Source organism: Urocampus carinirostris, chromosome 8 (genome assembly GCF_059441175.1).
Source record: "Urocampus carinirostris isolate Australia breed hairy pipefish chromosome 8, RoL_Ucar_1.0, whole genome shotgun sequence".
NCBI lineage: Eukaryota > Metazoa > Chordata > Actinopteri > Syngnathiformes > Syngnathidae > Urocampus > Urocampus carinirostris.
Window position 1 is genome coordinate 29,382,712 of NC_142356.1, and position 22,842 is coordinate 29,405,553.

General features: G+C 40.0%; 1 protein-coding gene across 1 annotated transcript; it reads right to left on the minus strand.

Annotated features, from left to right (window-relative positions):
- Positions 1 to 26: 26 nt before the first annotated feature.
- LOC148361548 (beta-1,3-N-acetylglucosaminyltransferase lunatic fringe-like) lies at positions 27 to 22,753 on the minus strand. The gene is made up of 8 exons (XM_088342261.1): positions 22,377 to 22,753; positions 9,734 to 9,782; positions 8,128 to 8,230; positions 7,395 to 7,548; positions 6,305 to 6,390; positions 6,055 to 6,214; positions 4,760 to 4,839; positions 27 to 1,969 (listed from the first exon to the last, which is right to left on the minus strand). Exons 1-8 carry the CDS (start codon positions 22,698 to 22,700, stop codon positions 1,915 to 1,917), a joined length of 1,011 nt encoding a protein of 336 aa, XP_088198387.1. The 5' UTR covers positions 22,701 to 22,753; the 3' UTR covers positions 27 to 1,914.
- Positions 22,754 to 22,842: the final 89 nt, after the last annotated feature.

A 22,842-nucleotide genomic window follows, 5' to 3' on the forward strand; every position in this document is an offset into this window, starting at 1 on the left:
CCACTAGATGTAACCAAAATGACACTTTTGAGCAAAATATTTTATTGCAGCAGCATGATTAAAACAGAATCATCAAATCCAGATGCTGGACAAACAGTTTAACAACAGCTTTGAAAATGAAAACCCAATATGAGTCACTACAATATTCTAAAATACTTCTTTAAAACACAATGTTTCAAAATATTCCTTGCAGACAAAATTTTACATTCTAAATTTTCGATTGAAGAAAAGTTTGACAGATTCATCAGAGTACAATAAGGTTTGCTTGAGTCTAAACACATAATGTAATACAATGAACTGACACATGCAAATCTCAATTTCTGTATCTTTGCAAAAACAGAACTTCTTCCATACGTCTTGAAAGCATTCAATAAATATAAGTCTTAAAAACTAGCCAGTTTGATATAAGCAGTATTTGCATAGCGTAGCTTATCTTAAACAAAGTGAGTTGTATATATACCAACAGATGGTTTTTTTATCATTATCATTGACAGTGCTGTTGATTCAAAATAAAATCTGTTTGTTGTTGGTCGTCAGGTTAACTATTTCTTCTTGGTTTTCTATTTCTATTTTTATAGGAGGCTAACCATCAATTAGGAATATATGTTTACCTTAAGCTTTAACACGGGGGTGTCAAACTCATGGTAAAGTAATGACATAAAAAATGTTCTGGGGATCTTTTTGGAGGCTCACAATCAAATTGTGATTCAGGGACGTACGAAACGATTGAATTCATTCCCACTACAGTTGATTTAACTTGGGAAAATCCATGCAGACTGGAAAGATAGCATACAAACACTGGTATAAATGATGTATTTAATGATTTATGTCTTACTGCTTTTTATTTTTTGACAAAAATGTTTACTTGAATATGGGAATGTAACTTGGATTTTATAACTGCTATAGAAAGGAGCGAAAGCTTCTTTAAACTGTAAAGATAGGTGATTTTTTTTCATTTTGTATTTTTTGTATTGCCTTGAAGCAACGCGATCGTGACTTTTATTTTAAGTAAAGTAAAATAACTTCTTATCTTTGTTTTACTCAAGGCTAACACATCAATCTTCCTTTTAGTCATCATCCTTCCGATCTTCTCTTTTTTCCACTCAGTTGCTTTACTTCCACATCCTCTCACATTTAGTGACCCTATAACTAGGTTTTGCGAGACCTGTCGGTCACCCCTCTCGAGGGATATGACCAGGGTAGATAGATAGATAAAATAACTTCTGTGTTGTCATAAGGCAGAACCAGGACCTTATCGTGGGTTGTTCCCTTGTGCATGTGTTAAATACAGAAATAGAACCAGCTACAGAAACTGCACCTATTCCCGTGAAAGTACAGTAAAATCAGATCGGCGCAATGAAGAATAAAGCACAAGGGCGCTTTGAACTCAGGTGGGCATTGTTACCACATATATCATAGAGAAAATATGTAATTTTTTTAAGGTTCAAGAAAACCTCAAACGACGCATCCCATCTTTATATGAAAGAAAAAACTTTTGATGCAAACTTCTAACACTAAGCGATCAAGATTTTTGTTTTGTTTTCCTCCAATGATTGTGAAAACACGTTTTTAGCTTTTGTTTGAAAAAAGTCATAAAATGACTTTCTTATGTGAGTTGTTTACCTGAAATAGGAATTAAATACAGTAAAACCAATTCAGAAACCAAGAAAAAAAACCTTATAGCCTTTTGTCCAAAAACAAAACACAATTTTCTAGTAAAGAAGTTACTTAATGGATGAGTGATGTGGTATGTTATTTTAAAACAATCTTCCTAAGAAACCTTCTTCTGACAAATCCCTACAAATTGGACTCCTCATCAAGCGTAAGTTCTGAGGAAGAATGCCTCCCATGTGCTTCATGTTTTCCCTCCGTCATCACAAACAGTTGATTTTTTATAGTATTTTGTAGTTTTGTTCAGCGCCGGCACAAGGGTATTCGTGGATGCAACATGCAATGTACACACTTGAACCTAAATCAACACACACAGAAAGAAATGGTGTCAGAACCCGAACAGACGGTGGACCCAGACGTGTAACATTTTCACAAAAGATTCATTTTACAGGAACGGGGCGGTTGTGCGCTTGAACACAAATGCCTGTAATTCGGCGAACGCACGGCAGAAGAGATCGAAAACGGAAAAGACAGACGGGATCGATACCAGATACAGGATACACGACCAGATACAGGACAGGGCAGGATTCATATTAGACACTGGAGCATGATACCGGACAGGACGGGATCGATACCGGATACACGAGCAAGATACCGGATAGGGCAGGACAGACAGAATCGATACTGGAGCAAGATACCGGACAGAATGAGACAGACAGGATTGATACCGGATACTGGAGCAAGATACCGGACAGGACGAGACAGATGGGATCGATTCTGGAGACTGAAGCAAGATACCGGACATGACGAGACAGGTGGGATCGGTACCGGATACTGGAGACTGGAGCAAGATACCGGACAGGACGAGACGGACTGGATCAATACCGGATACTGGAGACTGGAGCAAGATACCGGACAGGACGAGACGGACTGGATTAATACCGGATACTGGAGACTGGAAGAAAGATACCGGACAGGACGAGACAGGTGGGATCGATACCGGATACTGGAGCAAGATACCGGACAGGATAAGAAAGACAGGATCGATACCGGAGCAAGACACCGGACAGGACAAGACAGGTGGGATCGATGCCGGATACTGGAGACTGGAGCAAAATACCGGACAGGATGAGACAGACGTGATCGATACCGGATACTGGAGACGGGAGCAAGATACAAGACAGGACGAGACAGGCGAGATCGATACCGGATCTGGAGGCTGGAGCAAGATACCGGACAGGATGAAACAGACGGGATCGATACCGGATACTGGAGACTAAAGCAAGATACCGGACAGGACCAGACAGGCGGGATCAATACCGGATACTGGAGCAAGATACCGGACAGGATGAGACAGGCGGGATTGATACCGGATACTGGATACATGAGCTGGATACAGGACAGAGTCAAAATACACGTCTTGCAAGTGCAGAGGTTCGTTGACGGACTGACAAGGAGTGAATGAGAGCACTGAGTTTAAATAGGAGGGAATCCATTCAGGCAACGAGCAGCAGCTGGCGCCAAAAGGGCGGGCCCAAGTGAGGGCAATGGGCAACCGTGACAAATGGTAAATAAACGGTAAACGGTCTGCATTTTTTTAGCGCTTTTTGAGTCACTGAAGACCTCCCAAACCGCTTTACAATGAGCTTCACACATTGAAAAAGAAGAAGGATGTGAGTCTGACAATACCTGGAAGGCCACGTTTCATAATGGGACGTCAACTTTTAAGAAATAAAATAAGATAATCCTTGATTCGTCCTACAACGGGGAAATTTATTTTTGTTATAGCAGTAAGACAGAATAATGAATAACAGCTAAGAATATAAACAGTATAAACCAGTACTTAGAAATAAAAAAGAAATAAAAATAAAAACCATAATATTTCCAATGGCAAGTGTGCAAAATAGTTAAAGAAAAGTGGCCAGTAATGCGCTTATTATATAATCTGACGGCTGCAGGAAGGAAGGACCTTCGGAACTGCATCTGGACGCGAATGGGACCATTTTCCAAGTTTACAAGAATTAATATCTCACCAGCTAACCGGGAAATGGATTATGTGACTAAACAACAAACTCATTGACTATTCAATCTGCTACCTTGCTTGTTTCTTAGCCCAAGCAAGACAAAAAAAAACATGATCACTCTCTCACTAAGAAACAAACCAGCTAAGCAATTGCTAACTGATAAGTTTTGAATGGCCGTTTGTCGTTTTACTATTATAAGCTGTTAACATTGTTGTCACTATCGGCCAATCATGTTGCTGTTCTTTGATCCTCACAACATTTGGGTGGATATGTTTTTGCAACCTAAGATAAAAAAAGAAATGTCTCAGGGAAGGGCCTTAGAAATAGGTTTGGACTTTCTCATCTGAAGGATTCTCTCCTTGTCCTCCCGGCAAGTTCAAAATCCATTGTTGTCTTCCCTCCTTATTTTGAGTGTGTACTAAACTTACCACTAACTTACTAATCAAATAACTAACTTAACCATAATAAGCTGACCACCTATTTATCGTTAGTGCTACAAACCAAGAAACCTTTGTAAAAAAATGCATGAACAACTCTTTCTAAAACGAGCAATCATCGAACTTGCTTTCTCTGTCAATTCAATTTTAAAATAATTTAATATCAAAACGAACTATTCTAAAAAGAAAACAATTTAGAAATACCAAACTTGAACTGAGTCATTTAGTGGTTGACCAGAGTCATCAACTAAAAAATGCAGTAGCCGAGCTACTAAATAGCTAGCTTTAAAAAAAACAAGCCAGCAACTATGTATCTATAGATATGTATACATAAAGGGACAGTGTGTATTATTTGATGATTAGATGTCACTGTAATGTGTAGTGCAACTGAGAGTGACCATAAAGCCCCATTTTTTTCAATTTTTCTTCCCAGCCTTCAGCAAGGTTTTTGGGTACCTAAAGCAGCAAGATGGCAGATAAATATGTCATCTCCCACTTGGTGAAGCTCATTTTATATAAAATAAATGTACATTTCTCGACCTATAAGTATTTTTCAATAAAATACACTGATATGATAGTTAATGTATTTTAGTTTATATTTTTAAAATACATTTATATCAATTTTCGGAATCATTTCTTGTCACTAAATAATACACTTTAAATACTTCATGCTGAATAGTATGTTACCTTGTTGGATCTTGTTGGACAGAAAAAGATCCTTTGAGATTGATGAAGTTTCCTTCGTCTTTGCTGTAGCTGAGAGTCACCTGATCACAGCATGAATGGCATCATTATCAGGACTGCTGAAAGGACTTATGTAAACAAAATACAATTGTTTATGTATTTATCTTGATTCAATCTTAATCACTTTGCCTCATTTGTCCAAGGAAGACTGATAAGCTACAAGAATGTAGCTCTTTATGGTTTTACCATTGGACACAGTCAAAGGAGATTGCATAGGATGCCAGGGTTATTTGTTATTTTGACTATTATCAGTGTCCGAAATAACATCGGCCCGGACGCCAGGGGTGTGTATCTTTTACGTCGGGCGTACAACTTACGAAACGTCTCCGCCCGGGTGGCCGACTACTTTTGCATTCCGATTTCAAAATCTTTGTTCAGTTTGGAAATTTCGGTTCGTTTGCCAATTTGCATACTCAGCAGCCAATCGGATGCCTGCATTGAATAACTTCGAGCTTCCGGACTCTCCGGAGCGTTATAAGGTCGTGCATTTGCATATCATTTTGCAAAGAAGACGCACAGAGAACACAAGAAAAATAAAGAAGTGGTTAGAAATAAAGTCAAAACCTCATGTGCTGAAGAAAGATTCAAAAGAAGCTGACAAAATTTATGACGCTACAAAACGTAAACGTACATTAACTGTACATTAAAAGTGGAAAGAGGAGTTCAAGTGGCTTGTAGCAGACGATGCAACGCAATCATTGCATAATGAGTAAATACAGGTACATACTGATGGCAGATGGAAAACAGCAATTTCATATACATGCAATGAATGTTATAAATAGATTTTTAATAAACTTATTTTTCAAGTGTTGTTCTGTTATATATTCTGATTATCAATCCTTAATACTTTGCGACAATGTTTTTTTTTTGCGAATAGTCGTCTTATTGTGTTTCAAGTTGTGAAAAATGGGGCAGGCAACTTCATGGCTGGGCAGGCAACTTTTCAGGGTTGTCTGCCCTGGTGTCCGGTAACTTAGTTTCAGACACTGTTTACATGATTGTAACTATTGACCAATCATGTTTCTGTTGTTGTGTTCCACACCCTTCAGGGTTGGTCCCCTCTTTGTAACTTAGGAGATTTGTTGAATTTTTGTACAGTCCTCTGCTGTTCTTCTTCCAAATTCAAAATCCATTGACGTCTTCTCTCCTTACTTTGAGTGTCTACTAAACATTATCATTAGCAAATGATAAATTTAAAAAAGGGTAGTGGTACAAGAGGCTAAATAAGTTAGCGTTACCTGCTCGTGCACTCGCGTCAACAGTGCCAGGCTCTCCAGGTGCGAGTGAAAAAGTGGCGAGCGGGTGAGGCCGACCCCCAATAGCGCCCCCACAATATAGCCTATGGTGCAGTCATCAGGGAGACTGATTCGCTCCGCCGTCGTCAAGAAGGCGTCCTCGCTAAAGTGAATGAACGAGTATATGAATAAGTTGAGACTTTAAAAATCCCGCCCGAACAAATGATATTGCGCAGGGGCCAAAAGATTGTACCTAGCCCAAGGTCGCATTTTGATGGCAAGGTTGCGACTAAGACAGAATCCTGCACCTCCTGTGGCGAACCAGAAAACTACCTTTCTCTGCAAAAAGAAAACACAATTTGGTCAGCATTTTTTGAAACAAGCAAAATGACCCGGCAAACGCATTTACGTTGGAAATATCATTGGCTAATCAATGTGTCAATCATCATTCAAATCAGTTATTACTGGCTGAAGATATTTGGACTTACTGGAGGCTCTCGCTTTTATCAAACAGGCCTGTATAGGCTAATGTAGACCGTGAAAAATAGCCTGCTATTGGTGGGAAGTGGTGTCAATCAAAATGTCAGAGGCTAACTACCATATTGGGAATAGTTTTACGAGTCTGTTTATTTTTAAAGGGGAGTTTTGGAGCGAAACAAATTACAAGAAGGAACGTCGAACCAACAGACATGCTTTAAGGCGGATTTTTTTAATCTGTCGACATTATCGTATGTTTTGGAGTAAATATATTTTGGGATTCTCTGGATTGTTCTGGATGTCACGAAGCCACGTATGCATACATTCAACGAATTTGATGACGCCCAGTGGACGTAATTGTTGAGTTATAGTTTTCGGCTATCGTGTTTCAGATCGTGATGTTTCTGTGATATATTTTGATATGATCATCGTGTATTGAATTCCAAGAGTTTGAGCTTTTCAATAATATGTGGCAAATTTCAGTGACTAGTAACTGGTGGGTGGATCCCTTAACCACTAAGGTCGTAGTGGCACCATTTCCTATGAGCAAGTACGGCCTTGTGGCGCCCATCCCTCTCCCTATGGCCCTCGGAACGATCAGGGGTTAAGGTGCTACAGTTTATGTATTAGTTCCCTGCTCTGCTAAACAAATGATGAACAAGATGTACGTTCATTTATGCGTGAATCTGATAGTGCCTCACCAGTCAAGAATCTCACCGCACGTCACTGCAAAAATATCCTTTACAATTGATGTTTCATATCATGCTGATATGCTCATTGCTTTTTTTGTTTTTACTGTATGTAATATAACTACTGATGTACGGTGAATGTGCTGAGTATTACAAGTGCTAACAATTTTCACGTACCTTTTTAGCCTTTGGATGATTCTCAATGGCTTCCAAAGGATGCTCCAAACTTGGACGTCCTATGTATACGTCCTGCATGGAGCTGTACTGAGACAGCAGCCTTAACAGAGCGGCCGTGTTAAGGTAGTTGTCGTCATCCACGTGACAAAACCACCTACGACGACACAGGTTAGCATTTAGAATCAGTGCTATTAGCATTATTGTGACAATAGTTTTTATGACACAATAAAAAAAAAGTGGTTATAGCTATATTTAAGCTATGTGGTGAAATCAACTGGCATTTTTGAGTTGGTTGTTATAAAGGAAAACTGTCAGGTTTTCAAAATGTTTGAAAAATTGTAGCATATTTAATCGACATAACTGGTTAGCATAGTACCCAAACATCAATGTCTGTGATGTATTTGCTGTCTGTGTAGATTAAATACTACTTAGTTTTATTAAGCATTAATCAAGGTGTTTGGGCACTCTTTGTATTTTAGACAAATTACCTGGGTAGTGTATTTTCTTGGAAAATAGTTGGCCTACTAATTATAAATATACATTTATGTGTTTATGAAATGAATAGCACACTTATCAACTAGACCTTTTGAAATACCTGTAAATTAATACATCAAAAATAATGTACTTATAATATGTTACCATTGTACAATCAAACAAACAATTATTTCTTTAACATGTTGCATTTTGGAGCTTCAATCATTCAGCACCACATCTACGGTACGTGCTAGCTTACTTCCTGCTGGAGTTGAGGAACATTTCGTATTCGGCGGCCATTTTGCAGGATAGCGCTTGACGACTGTGAGCTGCCGAGCAGTTGGTCTTGACCAAGTGATCACCTTGGAAACATAACAAAACACTTCATAATGAGTGAGTATTTTACAAACGTTTTACAACATTGAATGTATCTTGCAATGCCCATGCCTCTCATGTTAGATTACAATGTAAGATAACATTTGAAGATAGCTCCCAACTTGAGCTTTCTGGGTTAGAATTAATCGTAGTGGAGCATGTTTGGAAGTTAACAAATAATTTTATGAAGAATTAATTTATAGAGGCGGATTTAACGTTTGCATTAAGTTATATATAAAATTGTTCTCGTCTTTTGGAGGATCACTGCGATTTTTACATATTCTTTCCCAGGAAAATGGCTGACAATCCTTGTGACCAATCTGTTTATCTAAAATGTGGTTACATGCACCATTTAATAGTAATTTGTTGTGCTTACAAAGTTTCTGTATATTTCCATCAAGACACTCACTGGAACATTCATTCAACAAAACACAACACTTTGGACTAAATCAATTAAGGGATAGAGGAGATAGGCAAACCTGGAGTATGAAGAGGGAGAAAAAAAACGTTTTGCTTTCAGATCAATATTACATGAATAATATTGATCTGTAACCTGATCAACTAACCGATCAAGATGTTTCAGGTCACTTCTTCGGGGGTAGAACTAATCTGTAAAGATGGGTCAGGGAAACGTAGAAAAAAAAGCACAGGAAAAAACTTAAAAATCATCCATTTTCTGGGTAGAGGATTGCGGGACGCAATCACGTCCCATGGACTTACTGAGACCAGAATCACAGCTTTAGGCGGCGAGACCGAACTAGAGGAGATGAAAATGGCGGGTAGTATTTCTTTTTCCAGCAAGCCGACTTCTGGCAGCATGCGTTAGTGTTTTACACTCTGATCTGGCTGAAGTGAACTTCGTAAGCAGTACGCAGACTGGAAAAATTGAACAAAATAAAAAAGGGGAAAAAAAAGGAAGCACATGCCAAGCCTTTGTCCTACTCAGCACGCAAACAGAACTGAGAGTAAATTTAGGAGAAAGTTTCCACTCGCAGACTGGTTGGGAATTGCCTTAAGCGACGCACATAGCAACTGAATGTTTATTTTTCAGTGGTTAATCACATTGGCTAAACATGGGAGGTAGCGGACATTGTTCAATTACAGTTTTTGGACTGTGCGCTCATATTGTTTAGGCCAATGTCCCGGCTGCTAATGGTTGTGGGATAAGTAGTTGTTTTTTCTCTCTTTGGGTCTTGTAAATCCTTTTCTTCATTCAAATATTCATCCATGTCACATATGGGGCTCCATTTTTTACTGTACTGCTCACATTTTGTATAGTTTTAGAACAAAAATGTCTCCAAGGAGATGGAATCCTCTGGCTTCTCTGTGTCACAGGCCACACAAACAAACTCTCATGACAGTCACTTCCTTTCTACTGCTCGCCAGGGAAACACAACGTCAGCAGCAGCCTGCGCTTCCTGAAGTTCAAAACACCGCTGCTATTTGTACTGGAGCGTGCGTACGTTTGTGTGTCTTTGTGTAAAACATACCCATCCGCTTTCTCAGAGATGTGTCCTCGCCGTCAGTGAAAACGTACGTCTGCACACACACACAAACGCACACAAGTTAATTTTTTCCTTTGTTTTGATGTTTATGTTTTTCACGTGTATGTGCATTTGCATATTGTGTCTGCGTTTGAGACCATACAGTGCAAATGTTGCTGCTTGCAAACATTAGTTTGATAGCTGTGTGTGTGTGTGAATGTGTTTTTTTTTCTGTACTGTGATTGGTTGTTGTTGTCACGGTTGCCATGGCGCCCAATTGGCCCCACGATGTGGCTCGTTGACAGATTGGATTCCCTTTTATTTAAGCTAATTGCTCTCACTCACCCTTTGTCGGTCCGTCAACGAACCTCTGCCCCGCAAGAAGTGGGTTTTGACTCTGTCCGGTTCCCTGCCTGTGGTTCCTGTCCGGCATTGTTCCTGTCTATTTTGTCCTGTTTAATATCGATCTCCAGTTTTGTTCCCATCTAGTCTGTCCGGTTTAATTTTGACATCCAGTTTTGATATCAATCCTGTCTGGCCCGTCCTGTCCGGTATCGCTCCATCTGTCCGATATCTGCTCGTGCAGTTGGTATCGATCTCATTGGCTGCTGGTTCCCTGTCATTCCACGCCAGACTGCTGCCTTACGTCTTTGACCCACCGATCGCCGAATCACTGGCGTTTGGGTTAACGTGCACGACTGCCCCATTTCCCGTAAGATAAAAGCTTGTGTGAGAAAGGTCACGCATTTGGGTTCTCCTCTTGTTCCGGTTCTTGACAGTTGTGAGATGGTATTCAATATCGATAACCGATCCCGCCCTATGCTGTATAGAAATTAATTGATAAATAATTAAACACCTACGAATGTTATGGTTTGTTGTTCATGGATACCTTCATCACACGGATGCCCACACTTCACCCTTTACCAGCCTCATGGTGTCCTCAGTTACGTCCCCCGCTTTATATCATACACCGGGCGCACCGCACAAAGAGCTTACCGCACAGTTTGAAAGAAAATCTGAGACTTTTAAATATGCGTTTTATGGTTGTGAAAATACAGTACAGTAATTTGTGTCTTATTGCTTAAATATGTTAGCTTTTGTTAGGAAGTGTGTTTGAAGTTTGTTTGCCAAATACCGATACACTACAAGATACCAGGGTGATACAGGTTTACTTTCCAGGTTTTGGTACTTGCGACCGGAACTGATAAATAGTGGCTGTTTCAAAATCAGGAACGAGAAGTTGAAAAATAAGGAATAAAAAATTTCCATGAAGCAAAATTTCAATACCGGAATTCATATAGGTATTTCTGCAAAGTTTCTTTGTTTTCAGAGGATTTTTTATAATCCAATTGCCAAATACCGATCCAGTACGGGATATCTGTATAGGGTTGATACCCGTTCAATTTCAAGGTTTTAGTACATCTAAGACAAGAACATTTGATTACATTACCCTGATTTTAGCTCACCTGCATTGGCATGTTGGCTTAAGATGTTATTTTAAGGTTCTGTTGGTAGTATACAAAATCATGCATGGACTTGCTCCCTCATATCTTTCAGATTGAATTTCCCCCTAATTTCCCATCAGGAACCTTCGCTCGGAAAATGCTGGTCTACTAGTGATCCCAAGGGCCGAGAAGAGATCCGCAGGTTTGGAAGTGTTCTCCATTCGGGCCCCGGTGCTGTGGAATGTTCTTCCCCCTGAGATTCGATCTGCAACCTCAGTGGAAATGTTTAAATTTAAGCTTAAAACACACTTCTATTCTATAGCATTAGAATAACCTATATTTTATGTTTATAATATGTGTATTATTTGCCCTCATGTAGGTTTTAGATGAGGGGATGGCATCATGATAGTCTGTGGTTTACAATAATCTGTGGTTTGTGCAGAGACTGCTTGTGATTGAGGGCTATACAAATAAACATGACTTGACTTGACTCGTGACAAGAGGTGATAAATAGTGGCTGTTTTAGCATCAGGAACGAGAATTTGGAAAATAAAAAAATTACCATCAAGCAAAATGTCTTTGTTTTAGGGGAATATCTATGTATCCAAATACGGGTGGTATTGTCGTCTCTATCATACTACTGGAGTTAAATACTTCTCACAGTTATTCGTCTGAAAACAATTACTTTTGAATGTGTTCTTGCTTTCCACAGTAAGTCGAGCCAACCTTTCTCTCTCTCCTCTGTCTCTCTGTGTTATGATACATTCCTCAAGTAATGTGATGTTCATGTCCTGTCGCAGTCATCTGACACATTTCAAAATAAGCGCCGAAGGCATCACAAGATGCCAATAATTGACTAAGTGGGTACAGTACACTGATAATCCAATAAACACCTGCACTTTGTTATTCAGGCCAATAAAGGGAGTACATGCAACAGAAATATTACGAATAAAGTTTTCTAAAACCAAACTACATAATTTCTATTTCAGTTTGGCCCAGAATTGGATAAATAATCGTAATGACAAATTATAATCCCATCAAATTGGACTGACTCATTAAAAGTTTGTCTCATTTGTATAATTCTGCCCTTGCTTTGCTTTTTCCACGAATGACCGTAATAGATGAAATTTCCAAAGTTTTAATCCAATTATTACAGAAACATTTCAGGTATGCAGTGCTGAAATTGCGGTAAGATTACCAGAGAGTCATAAAGCAATGTATTGAGATACCTGTTTGTTGTGTTGCATGATCTTGTTAATGAATTAAAACACGTATCCCTATACATAAAATGTATTATCCATCCACGGATGAATGGTTGGTAAACAACGAAACATTTTTTACCAATTGTTTTTATCAACTCTGTATATGTTCTGGTCCTTCTGTTCTTAAAGTTATGGCCACCTAAGGGCAGTATTGACCCTTTGCCCGCACGTGACCTAACCACGTGACCCCTCCATGACAAACGGCAGTCAACCGTAGTAAACAGTGGGTGAGGCCAGTAAACAGTATATAACAAAAACTAAATCCATACTATTCAACACCATTGGCAAAGACAAGTCATAAAAATATTGTGTAGCTGTTGGATGAGGTTGCTCACCTTGTTGGAAATCTCAAAAGGAGCTATTTAAGAGAAACTGAGGATAGCATTAACAGGGCTAGCTACACCCATGCAGTCCTCATCCTGACATATGCACACATCGAACCAGTTTTCAATACTTGCGATATTTGGAAAATTACTGTTTTGAAATGCCAGTTAAAGCAGCTCGTTTACGAAGTAAGAAATGGTAACGGTAAGACACTAACGTTGCTAGTTACCACTAGCTAACCTATCGTATTGAGTGTTTTTGACGTAACCCGTACCTACTTGACATAAAAGTGCTCAGAAATACATCAAACCTACCTTGTTAGAAATGCTCGCTGCAAATCCTGTAATCATTTGAGGGCCGCAAATTCCTATGTTTGATTTGCAGGTAAACATCACCGTCATCTGTCTTCATCAAAATGGATACGATAAAATTGGAACCTGGGCGGTTTGCACAGCCCACCACTCAGCAAGAAATCCCCAGGGTAAAAAGTGGTGGTTATATTCTTTTGTTGTTGTTATTGGTATTACTGTAAATTCCTGACTATAGAGCGCACCTGATTATAAGCCGCACCCACCACATTTTAAGAGGAAAACCGATTTTGTACCTACACAAGCCGCACCTATATATAAGCCGCATGCGCCCACATTAAAACATGTAACACAATCACAAAATTAGCCCAAACCTGGCTTTGAGTCCCGCGATTGTAACTGAATACAATGTACACAGTCCAAATACCACAGCCGGCAAAATGAACAGAAAATGATACTGGTACTTAAGGTTTGATGCAGACCTGCAGAGTCCGGGTACCCGTTGAAACTAATCCAAGGAAAAAAAGTCTATATTTCCAAAGGTAAGGGTGGGAAAAATATATATCCACTATTGTCTGCAGCGACAACAGGTCTCACTCACCTTTACCCCGCTTCCCGTTGCAAAACATATCAGAATAAGTGTCTCAAATAAATACATTGCAAAAATATACAGGTGCAAATACATATTAGACATCGGTTACACATATTTACAAAGAAAGACGTTACACCGAGAGAGTTTTCAAAGCTTTAATTATAATATTATAACTTTCATCCCAAACCGTGCCTGTGAAGGGTAGCAAAACGCTACTAGCAACACGCTCGCAACACAGCAAACGGGTCTGTTAAAAAAACATACCGTTCTTGTAGAAACCACAGTAAACCATCCTCATCTTCCTCCTTCTAACTGACTTTACCAAAGTCGTGTTCCCCAGTATTGGAAAGAGACTTTCTCATATAGACGTGGTCCCACGCTGCCATATTAAAAAACACACTAGCAACACGCTCGCAGAGTAAAGTTTACGTGCAGTAGCTCTGGTTCCTTCTTTATCGGACAGCTCGTTTACTCTTAGCTTGAAAGCTACGTCATGTGCCTTTCTTTTTGCAATTTGCATGATGAGGATATGTCCACGCTAATTTAATTTGTGCACAAGCTAAGAAGTTGCAGTCTTTCTCGGCGCATATATTTCACCGGTCTAAATCTTACCCTTTGTACTCGAGCGCCGCTGGCGGCTGTTAGAAAAATTACATAAATTGGCCGCATCACTGAATAAGCCGCAGGCTTGAAGGTTTGGAAAAAAAGTAGCGGCTTATAGTCCGGAATTTACGGTAGTTTCAACTCAAATGCCCATTCAAGTGCTGTCCGCTAGGGACCTTCTTGCCGTCCGTCATGGCTCTCATCCTGCCAGGGAAGGCAATGTGATTTCACGTGCAAAGGGTCAATATTAATGAACTACATTTGTATTGTTTCACATCGGACTCTTAAAGGGACAGTGTGTAACATTTGACTACTAGATGTCACTGTCTTGTGTTGTGCAACTGAGAAACAAGTGCTAGGAAGCAAAAAAAGAATACAGACTATGGAGATTCTTAGTGACTAAACTGCACGTTTTTCTTCACATTTTTTTGCCCAGTCTTTTGTGATCATTTTTGTGTGATCTAACTGTTTTTCCCATGGTAAACTGTTTATTTTTCTCTCAAAATGTTTTCAAATCATGCAGGGAGTAAACTTATTTTTTTTGCCATGAACATATCGTCACTGATTTTTCCAAAAGACTTATTGACTTTTTTTTTCTTTCCATTTTTCACTCTTTTGTAATTGTTAGTTTCTAAAAATGAAAAAAGTTAAGATAGGTCTTCTTAGAATTGCAGCGACAATATCTATCATCGTGAAACAGAACAGGATTTATATTTCTTAATCGGGCAAATATTCTTCAGACACAAATGGAAGGCCCATATTTGTATGTATCGTTTTACAACAGACTCTTAGAGTCTCAGTGTGTAACAGTTGACCACTAGATGTCACTGTGTTGTGTAGTGCAAAGGGAAATGAGTGCTGAAAAGCACCAAGACGTATACAAACTCTGGAGACTCAAAGTAACCAAACAGCACACAATTTTTATCCACATTCTTCTGCACAGCCTTTCCATGGGGGTTTCGGTTTGGGGGGTCACCGTAGCAGCGAGATGGCCGACAATCATGTGAGCTCCCTTTGGATGAGCCTCATGGTATGTAACATAAATACAAAATACTTGACCTATGAGTATTTATTATCCGCATTCATTTTGTTTCTTCAGTGAAAGTTTTTGCTTTACCACTAGGAGGCACTAAACGATGCACAATGTCTCTTTATAATAGAATGATAGAAATAAACGTAGGATAACGAAAATATACTGGTCAGTATTGCATATTCTGTCTCCAAATGCTCTAAGCCACAGTTTGAGTTCTAATACTTTGAATAGTTGAATTATATGTCGATTGTGAGAATTAATTTAAAATGACAAATTTACTACAGTTACAGAGACACAATTGGTTTTGAGATTTCACATAATCTCCACTGATGCAGTTAGTATTTACAATATTTGTTTATTTAGTAAATTGTATATTTGTAATCTCTTGAAATTCTTGTAGTTTTAGTTTGATTTAGTTCCTGCTTAGTTTTCATTATTTTCGATGAGTATTCATTTCCCTTTTTTTACCCTCACTTTGCTTTACTTAACAGCTTAGTTTAACTGGAATTACCTCACTTAGTGTGCGTCTGTCATGAGCTACTGTTGCTACTTCCCACGAGAAATCAGCTGAGGTTCCCAGGGTGTGTGTTTGTGTGTCTTTTTGCCTGTGTGTCTGTAAGCGTGTGTAATTTGTGATATTGTGTGTCCGCATTATTCCACAAGTCAGCATTCTTAAAGCGTGTAGGTGTGTGTGGGAAACAGGTAATGTGTGATCGTGAGAACTTCTTACACAGTCAGCTGATCACACAAATACACACTCCACTGACTGTCTCTCATATTACTCATATTACTAAATTATGATTTAGAATATATCAATTGTTTTTGTTATTCAGTCTCAAACTTCTTTCTCATTGATCTTCACAATTTTTTGGATTATTTCTCAATTTAAAAAATGATTGCTGAAGTTGCACAAGACGCTCCCCTACTTGCGACCATTCGACTTACGAAAAACAGGAGATATGAACAGTTTATTCGTGATGTCGAAAAATATCCGGTCATTGCTGTAAGTTAGATTTTGTATTGTGTGCACCTTTTTCTGAGTACAGGACATTACTGTAGCGCTTCTTTCCGCCAATACCGGCGTGTGGCACGGTGAGAGGTCACCCAGCACCCACCCTGAAGAAGAACTTCGCTTCCTCTTCCTTGTTCCTGTGTAAACATTCTATACTATATCTCCAGTGTGCTAAGAACATTGACATCTGTATTGTTTAATATCTTGTGCATTTGTTCAATATGGTTGGTGTGAAGTGTAAAGAAGAGGCGAGCCGTTTCCTTTGAAATGTCAGTGGAATAAGAAAGCTTGATGCGGTTGAGAAAATGGTCGGAACGCTTTTTTTGGCCACTTTTTACCACAGAGGAGGAAGTCGCCTAACTGTTAAAGCTCATCTTCAAAAAGTGAGTTAAATGTAACTTTGTTAGTTGTGATTGCTTCAGCAAGGCACAACTACATTGCCAAGTGCTGTAAGCACAGGGCAATGTAGTTGAAGCAGGCACAACTATTATAATCCCCCGAGATCTTATTCAATAAAATTATTATTATATCTATCTTCTTCCGCTGAATTTTGACGGGCCTCTCCTCCCAGAGCTTTTGGAGTAGCCCAACGATTCATATACCAAAAATTCCGGCCGAATCAGGACTCTCCTGCGACAATACAGATTTTCATCTCATCTCATCTCATTAGCCGTACCGCTTATCCTCAGTAGGGTCGCGGGGGGCTGGAGCCCATCCCAGCAATCATCGGGCAGTGGGAAGGGGACACCCTGAACTGGTTGCCAGCCAATCGCAGGGCACACAGGGACGGACAACTCATTCGCTCATTCACACCTAGGGACAATTTGGACCGGCCAATTCACCTGAAATGCATGTCTTTGGAATGTGGGAGGAAACCGGAGTGCCCGGAGGAAACCCACGCAAGCACGGGGAGAACATACAAACTCCGCACAGAAAGTCTGGAGCTGGATTTGAACCCACAACAGGTTCCCATGACATGAACTGTGCCGCACAAGCGCTAACCACTGCGCCGCCGTGCTGCCAATACAGATTTTCGATACCAAAAAAAAGTCCCCATCCGGAATAATGGGTTTTGAGAATCTCCCATCCGGAATACATGGGCCCATTCATTTCTATGGGTAGTCATGGAAACGAGGGCTTTTTCAGAGGTTAGTAGGGACTAAGCAGGGACTGTCCAGGGTGGCTTGAGGGGGCCCGACCCACATTACCTTTAACCATGGGTAAATGGTGAATTCCAAAGAGTGGATGCTAGCGAGAGGATGCTAACAGCTTTGTGCGCCGCTAGCAAGGTGTTGGGCTGGCGCAGCCAGCCCAAGTATTAGCGCAAGCTAGCTGTAAACACTGTGGGCAATGCCAACTTCTTCATGCCCAAAAATTTTGGGAATGGCTATACTGTAACAACTTCATATTTACAAATTATGCTTATGGGTTCATGTTAATGAGTTATGCTAATGGTTACATACTAAAAAGTTATGCTAACGGCTAAATGCTAACTGCTTCATGTTACATTTTTTTGGTAATGGCTATATTTTAACGACTTCATATTTACAAATTATGCTAATGGCTTCATGCTGATGAGTTATGCTAATGGGTACATGCTAAAAAGTGATGCTAACGGCTAAATGCTAACTTTTCAATGCTAAAAAATTTTGGTAATGGCGATATTGTTACGACTTCATATTTACAAATTATGCTAATGGACTCGTGTTGATGAGTTATGCTAACGGTTACATGCTATAAAGTGATGCTAACGGCTAAATGCTAACTGCTTCATGCTAAAAAATTTCGGTGATGGCTTTTTTTTAAAGAAATGAAATGAAATGAAATGATCTGCATTTATATAGCGCTTTTCAAGTCAATGACTTCCCAAAGCGCTTTACATTGTGCTTCACATTTCCCAATAGCGGCCGTGATCTGTGCAGCCATGTAAAGCGCTAACCTGCTTATTGGGGGTATTGGGGGTTCAGTGTCTTACCCAAGGACACTTCGGCATGTAACACGGACAAGCCGGGATTCGAACTGGGATCCCTTAATCCTAAAACGATCGCTCTACCTCCTGAGCTACTGCCGCCCCCAACTTCATATTTACAAACTATGCTAATGGATACATGTTAATGAGTTATGCTAATGGCTACAGGCTTAAAAGTGATGCTAATGGTAAATGCTAACTGCTTCATGCAAAAAATTTATGCTAATGGCCACATGCTAACAAATCAGCAAAATGAATAGGCTCAATGGATTCCGGGTGGACCAATTCAAATCGAACGGCCCATTCTATTTGAACATGTATATTTTAAAAGTTTTTAAAGTGTAATAACAGTGTTATTACTATGTTATCACCTTGAATGTGATTTTTAGACCTCCACAAGGCATATCGTTGTTGCTAACGATTATGGGTCGGAGTCCCCCCACAGAACCAAGTTAAAAATTACAAATACATCTCTCTGAGTTAAAATACTTATGCTAACTCAAAATGCTAACAACTCAATGCTACCGGTTCTCTACCAACATCTGCCAGATCAATCACAACTCTTACAATTGCCGCGGGAAATGTCTAGTTTATCTTTATATAGCACATTATTTTATTAAATGTTTATTTTTTAGTACAAAACAATACCCGTTACTTATACAATCCTTAAACATACTTATATAAACCTTAAACATACAAAATACAGCACTGAAGTAACTTACGAACATAATCAGTGACACCAAAAATTCTGGTTGCGCGCATACCTCAGTCCTGAACAAAAAATAATGATAGTATTAGCAATCTAAGGGCAAGTCAAGGAATCCAGTATTTTTTTTCTTGCTGTATGGAATTTTTTCATGACAGAGGATTACCTATCTATTCATGCTTTTATTCAAATTCTATGCTACATTGTATATATTGCTTTTTTGTCCGCCAAAAATGATGAACACCATATAGGTTCATTTATTTGGACATCTGACTGTGCCACGCCAGACACAAACCTCATAGATGTCACTGAAAGGCAAGTAATAATGTCGTGTATAACCTGGTTGTAGACGCATGCCCACGCCTATATTTAATTGTAGCTAGCAAAAAAAAAAAAATCAACCCATTTTACAGCACTACTTTTGTAAATACTTTTCTCAGAGTTTATTTCTTGTTCATCCGCCCTGACTAATTTTATATATATATATAATCATCAGTGTGTCAATTACTGCATTTACATAATTGACCCCTTAAGTCAAATCACAGTTTTTTTTCACTAACCACAACAATTTCCACATGACATTCAAGATTTTGATGAAGTTGCTGCAGAGTTCCACGGCTGCTCATCACCTGGCACTCTCCAGGATCACAAAAGATGCCAGACCACCCTGCGGTTTTATAACTTAGGGAGGCCAACAGCTTTAAAGCACCCTCGCGGCACCCCCGATCGTCTTTACGACTCAGGAAACCCGGTAGTGTAACTGACCGACCTCATAAATAACAATCCGCTGAGTTAGTTTTAACCCGAAAGACTGCACGAGAAGTTAAACTAAATGTCCCTTAAGGGAAACAATTCCCAAAATTGACGTTCCTTTAGTTGTGATAGTTGCGAGGAGAGGAGATGAGACGAGAAGAAAGGAGAGGGGACGAGACGAGAGGAGACGAGACCCGTCTCGAAAAATTAAAGTTCTTCTAAAAGATGAAACTTGAATAATAAAAATGTGACAATACTACTTCTTTGGATTGTAAAACAATTGTCCAGGGAAGAAGATCTGGAAGTGGGTTGCGTGCCACTGATTTCATTGGTCCCGGAGCCTTTGCCTACTTTATAAACATTCCCCATTATAAGACCCAGAAACTGAAATGTGAACAACATTGAAACTACAAGGACTAGAAAATGAGAATACGTTTTTTTGTCAATGGTCAATGCAAAGCCGAACCTCTTTTACTTCCCTGAATCTCCAACAACGACTCTTTCCTAAAACTAGTAGTAGTTCCTTTGGACCCATGCGGGGTATTTCAATCTTAATCCCAATAATTTAAACAAAAAGGTGAGCCTATTTTTATTTAATTGGCTGGCACTGCCTTTCCTCTATATTTTCAATAAACTACAATAAATCAACTTGTGAGTAACGTTACTCATCTGGGTCCTACTTCTGTTCTGGTCGTGACAACATGCTTAAATGTAACTTAACTACACCAAACCTGAAGACTAAATAATATAATTTTGTGGAAAATAACACATGCTTGAGCAGATTTAGACACTATTCCAAATACAGTTCTGATATTATTCACTATAGCCAAAAATATAAAGAACACCTCTTCACTTGTTGCAGACCAGTGATCTCCAACTTGCTGCCCATGGGCACCAGATAGGCCCTTAAGGAAAGCTGAGGTGCCTGCCAACCGGTTCAGAAAATAAATAGCTCACCAGTGCGGGGTCAATTTGATTTTCTAGTAAATTATTTTTTTGTAGTTGACTGATCATATTTAACCGTACTTCCCTTTATTAACCTGGTAATAACATAGTAACAACATAGTAATAACATGATAAGTTGTTGTTTTAGTAATGCATATCGAAATTTTGGGGCTAATTAGCAAGAAAAAGTAGCTCTCTACTTAAAAAAGGTCTGAGACCCCTGTTGTAGAATCTTTAGGTTCGGCTGCCAGGAATTTGTACCTGACGAGGAAGACAAAGTTCCTGAACTTTAGATTGAGTTAGTGAATTTACAACATGTTAACGGTTCACAGATCCTTTACCCGCCAGGGCCATCGGGGCACCACTTCTTGTGGTGTGTCTCGGGCAAGTACAGCCTGGCAATGCCCATCCTCTCAGGCTGGTTTGTACTGCAGTAATGTATCCCAAATGTAGTAATAATTTGGGTAGGAAGCTGTGCCGTTGCTGTCCTGGACTTTTGCACAATTCAATTTATAGATTATGTTTATTATGTGTTGTTTATCGGTGTCCACTCAACTTTCTTGCAGTCCGGTGTCATGATTGCTGACCTGTGACTGCCCAATTGGCGCCAACAGCCCTGAGCGCTGATTGGTTCAGAGACTTTTTTTAAACCCCCGGCTTCCAAGAGGAAGCCGTCAGACCGTTTGCGAACCTATACTCCCAGCTAGGCAAACTCATACCTTCCGACATTTTCCTGCCCTGTTTTCTCCTGCTTGATACCTGTTGCCGACCTGTTTCTGGACCCGTTTCTGCCCTGATCTGCCATCCCGACCACCGACCTGTTTTGCCCTGTTTCCTGCCTGATACCTGCCCCCGACCTCTTTTCTGAACTCGACACCGCCCTTGCTCTCCCGTCCCGGCTAGTGACCAGTATCCCTGCTGCCTACGATTATCCTCGCTCGACATGGAAGTGCCACTTCTGCGGTCCAGCCACCTGCTACCCGTGTCCGTCGATCATAGGATCGTGGTAGCAAGCACTGCTCTCCCTCTTTATCAATAAAACTGAATAAACGAACGCTACTGGGTCCTGTCTCCGTTTCTGGCTTGTGACATCCGGATGTTTTACAAAGGGGTTCACCTCTTTTCAAAGTTTTTCATTTTTTTCTCATTTTCCCCTTTGTCCTTTTTCCTTGCCCTTTGAGACGCTCTGATTAAGTGCTTTATAAATAAATACGACTTTACGATTGCTAAGGTTCAAAGATGGAAGCAAATATATTGCGTTTCTTCTATTGACATGCATTCCATCTTTAATTAAGTAGGTGGGTGGGGGTTTCCATGGACCATTAAGGTCTTAGGGGCACTATTTCCTGTGGTGTGTCCTGGGCAGGTACATCCCTCATCCCTCTCCAGGCCAACAAATGTTTGCAGCCAGTCTTGAACCGGTGACCTTTCGTGTGCGGATGTGCTAACCACTGCGTTCGAAAAACTATTATTCTGAGTTTTAATGTTACATTTATAAAATAATAATTTAAATTGTGGAGAATGGGATTTGGTTTAGGACCATGGTCTGCAATCAGAGTTGCCTCCATTTTATTATACGTGCAGTTATTAAGCCATGTAAAGCCCTTATTTGATACAATCTTTATAGATTTATGAAGTACAATGTGGTCATTTCATGTATTAACTGCTTAAGAATGTTATTTTAATGGATAACTCACATGTTGCATATTGTGGGAGATCCATGTGTCCAAAAGAAGCTCCAATCTGCTCTTGTGGTTTTTGCAGGTGGTCTTCACCGCAATGAAGACGTCCTCCGCGCTTAAACGTTCCACAATCCTACCCGGGGGGTTTCTCCGCTCCGTCCGGTTAATAACGGCCCTTCGTTCGCGGCGAAGCTGCCTAAAGTAGTCTGTAAAAACTGCACGGCTTGTTTGAGCTCGTTCTTCCTCCTCCTCACGTTGCGCGCGTATGACGCCGAGCACACCCGCGACGAGCAGGCAAAGGACGGCGACGCAGCGCCGATCAGCCGCCGACCTCCCCATGGTGAGCTCGTAAAGGAATTTCTCTCATTTGGGTCCAAACTGATGTTTTTAAACACCACCGTCCGTTTTATGAGTAATGTAATTGCCGGCTGATTTCATGAAGCTCCACCAATGGGCGGTACAGGATTGTTTAACCGACCAA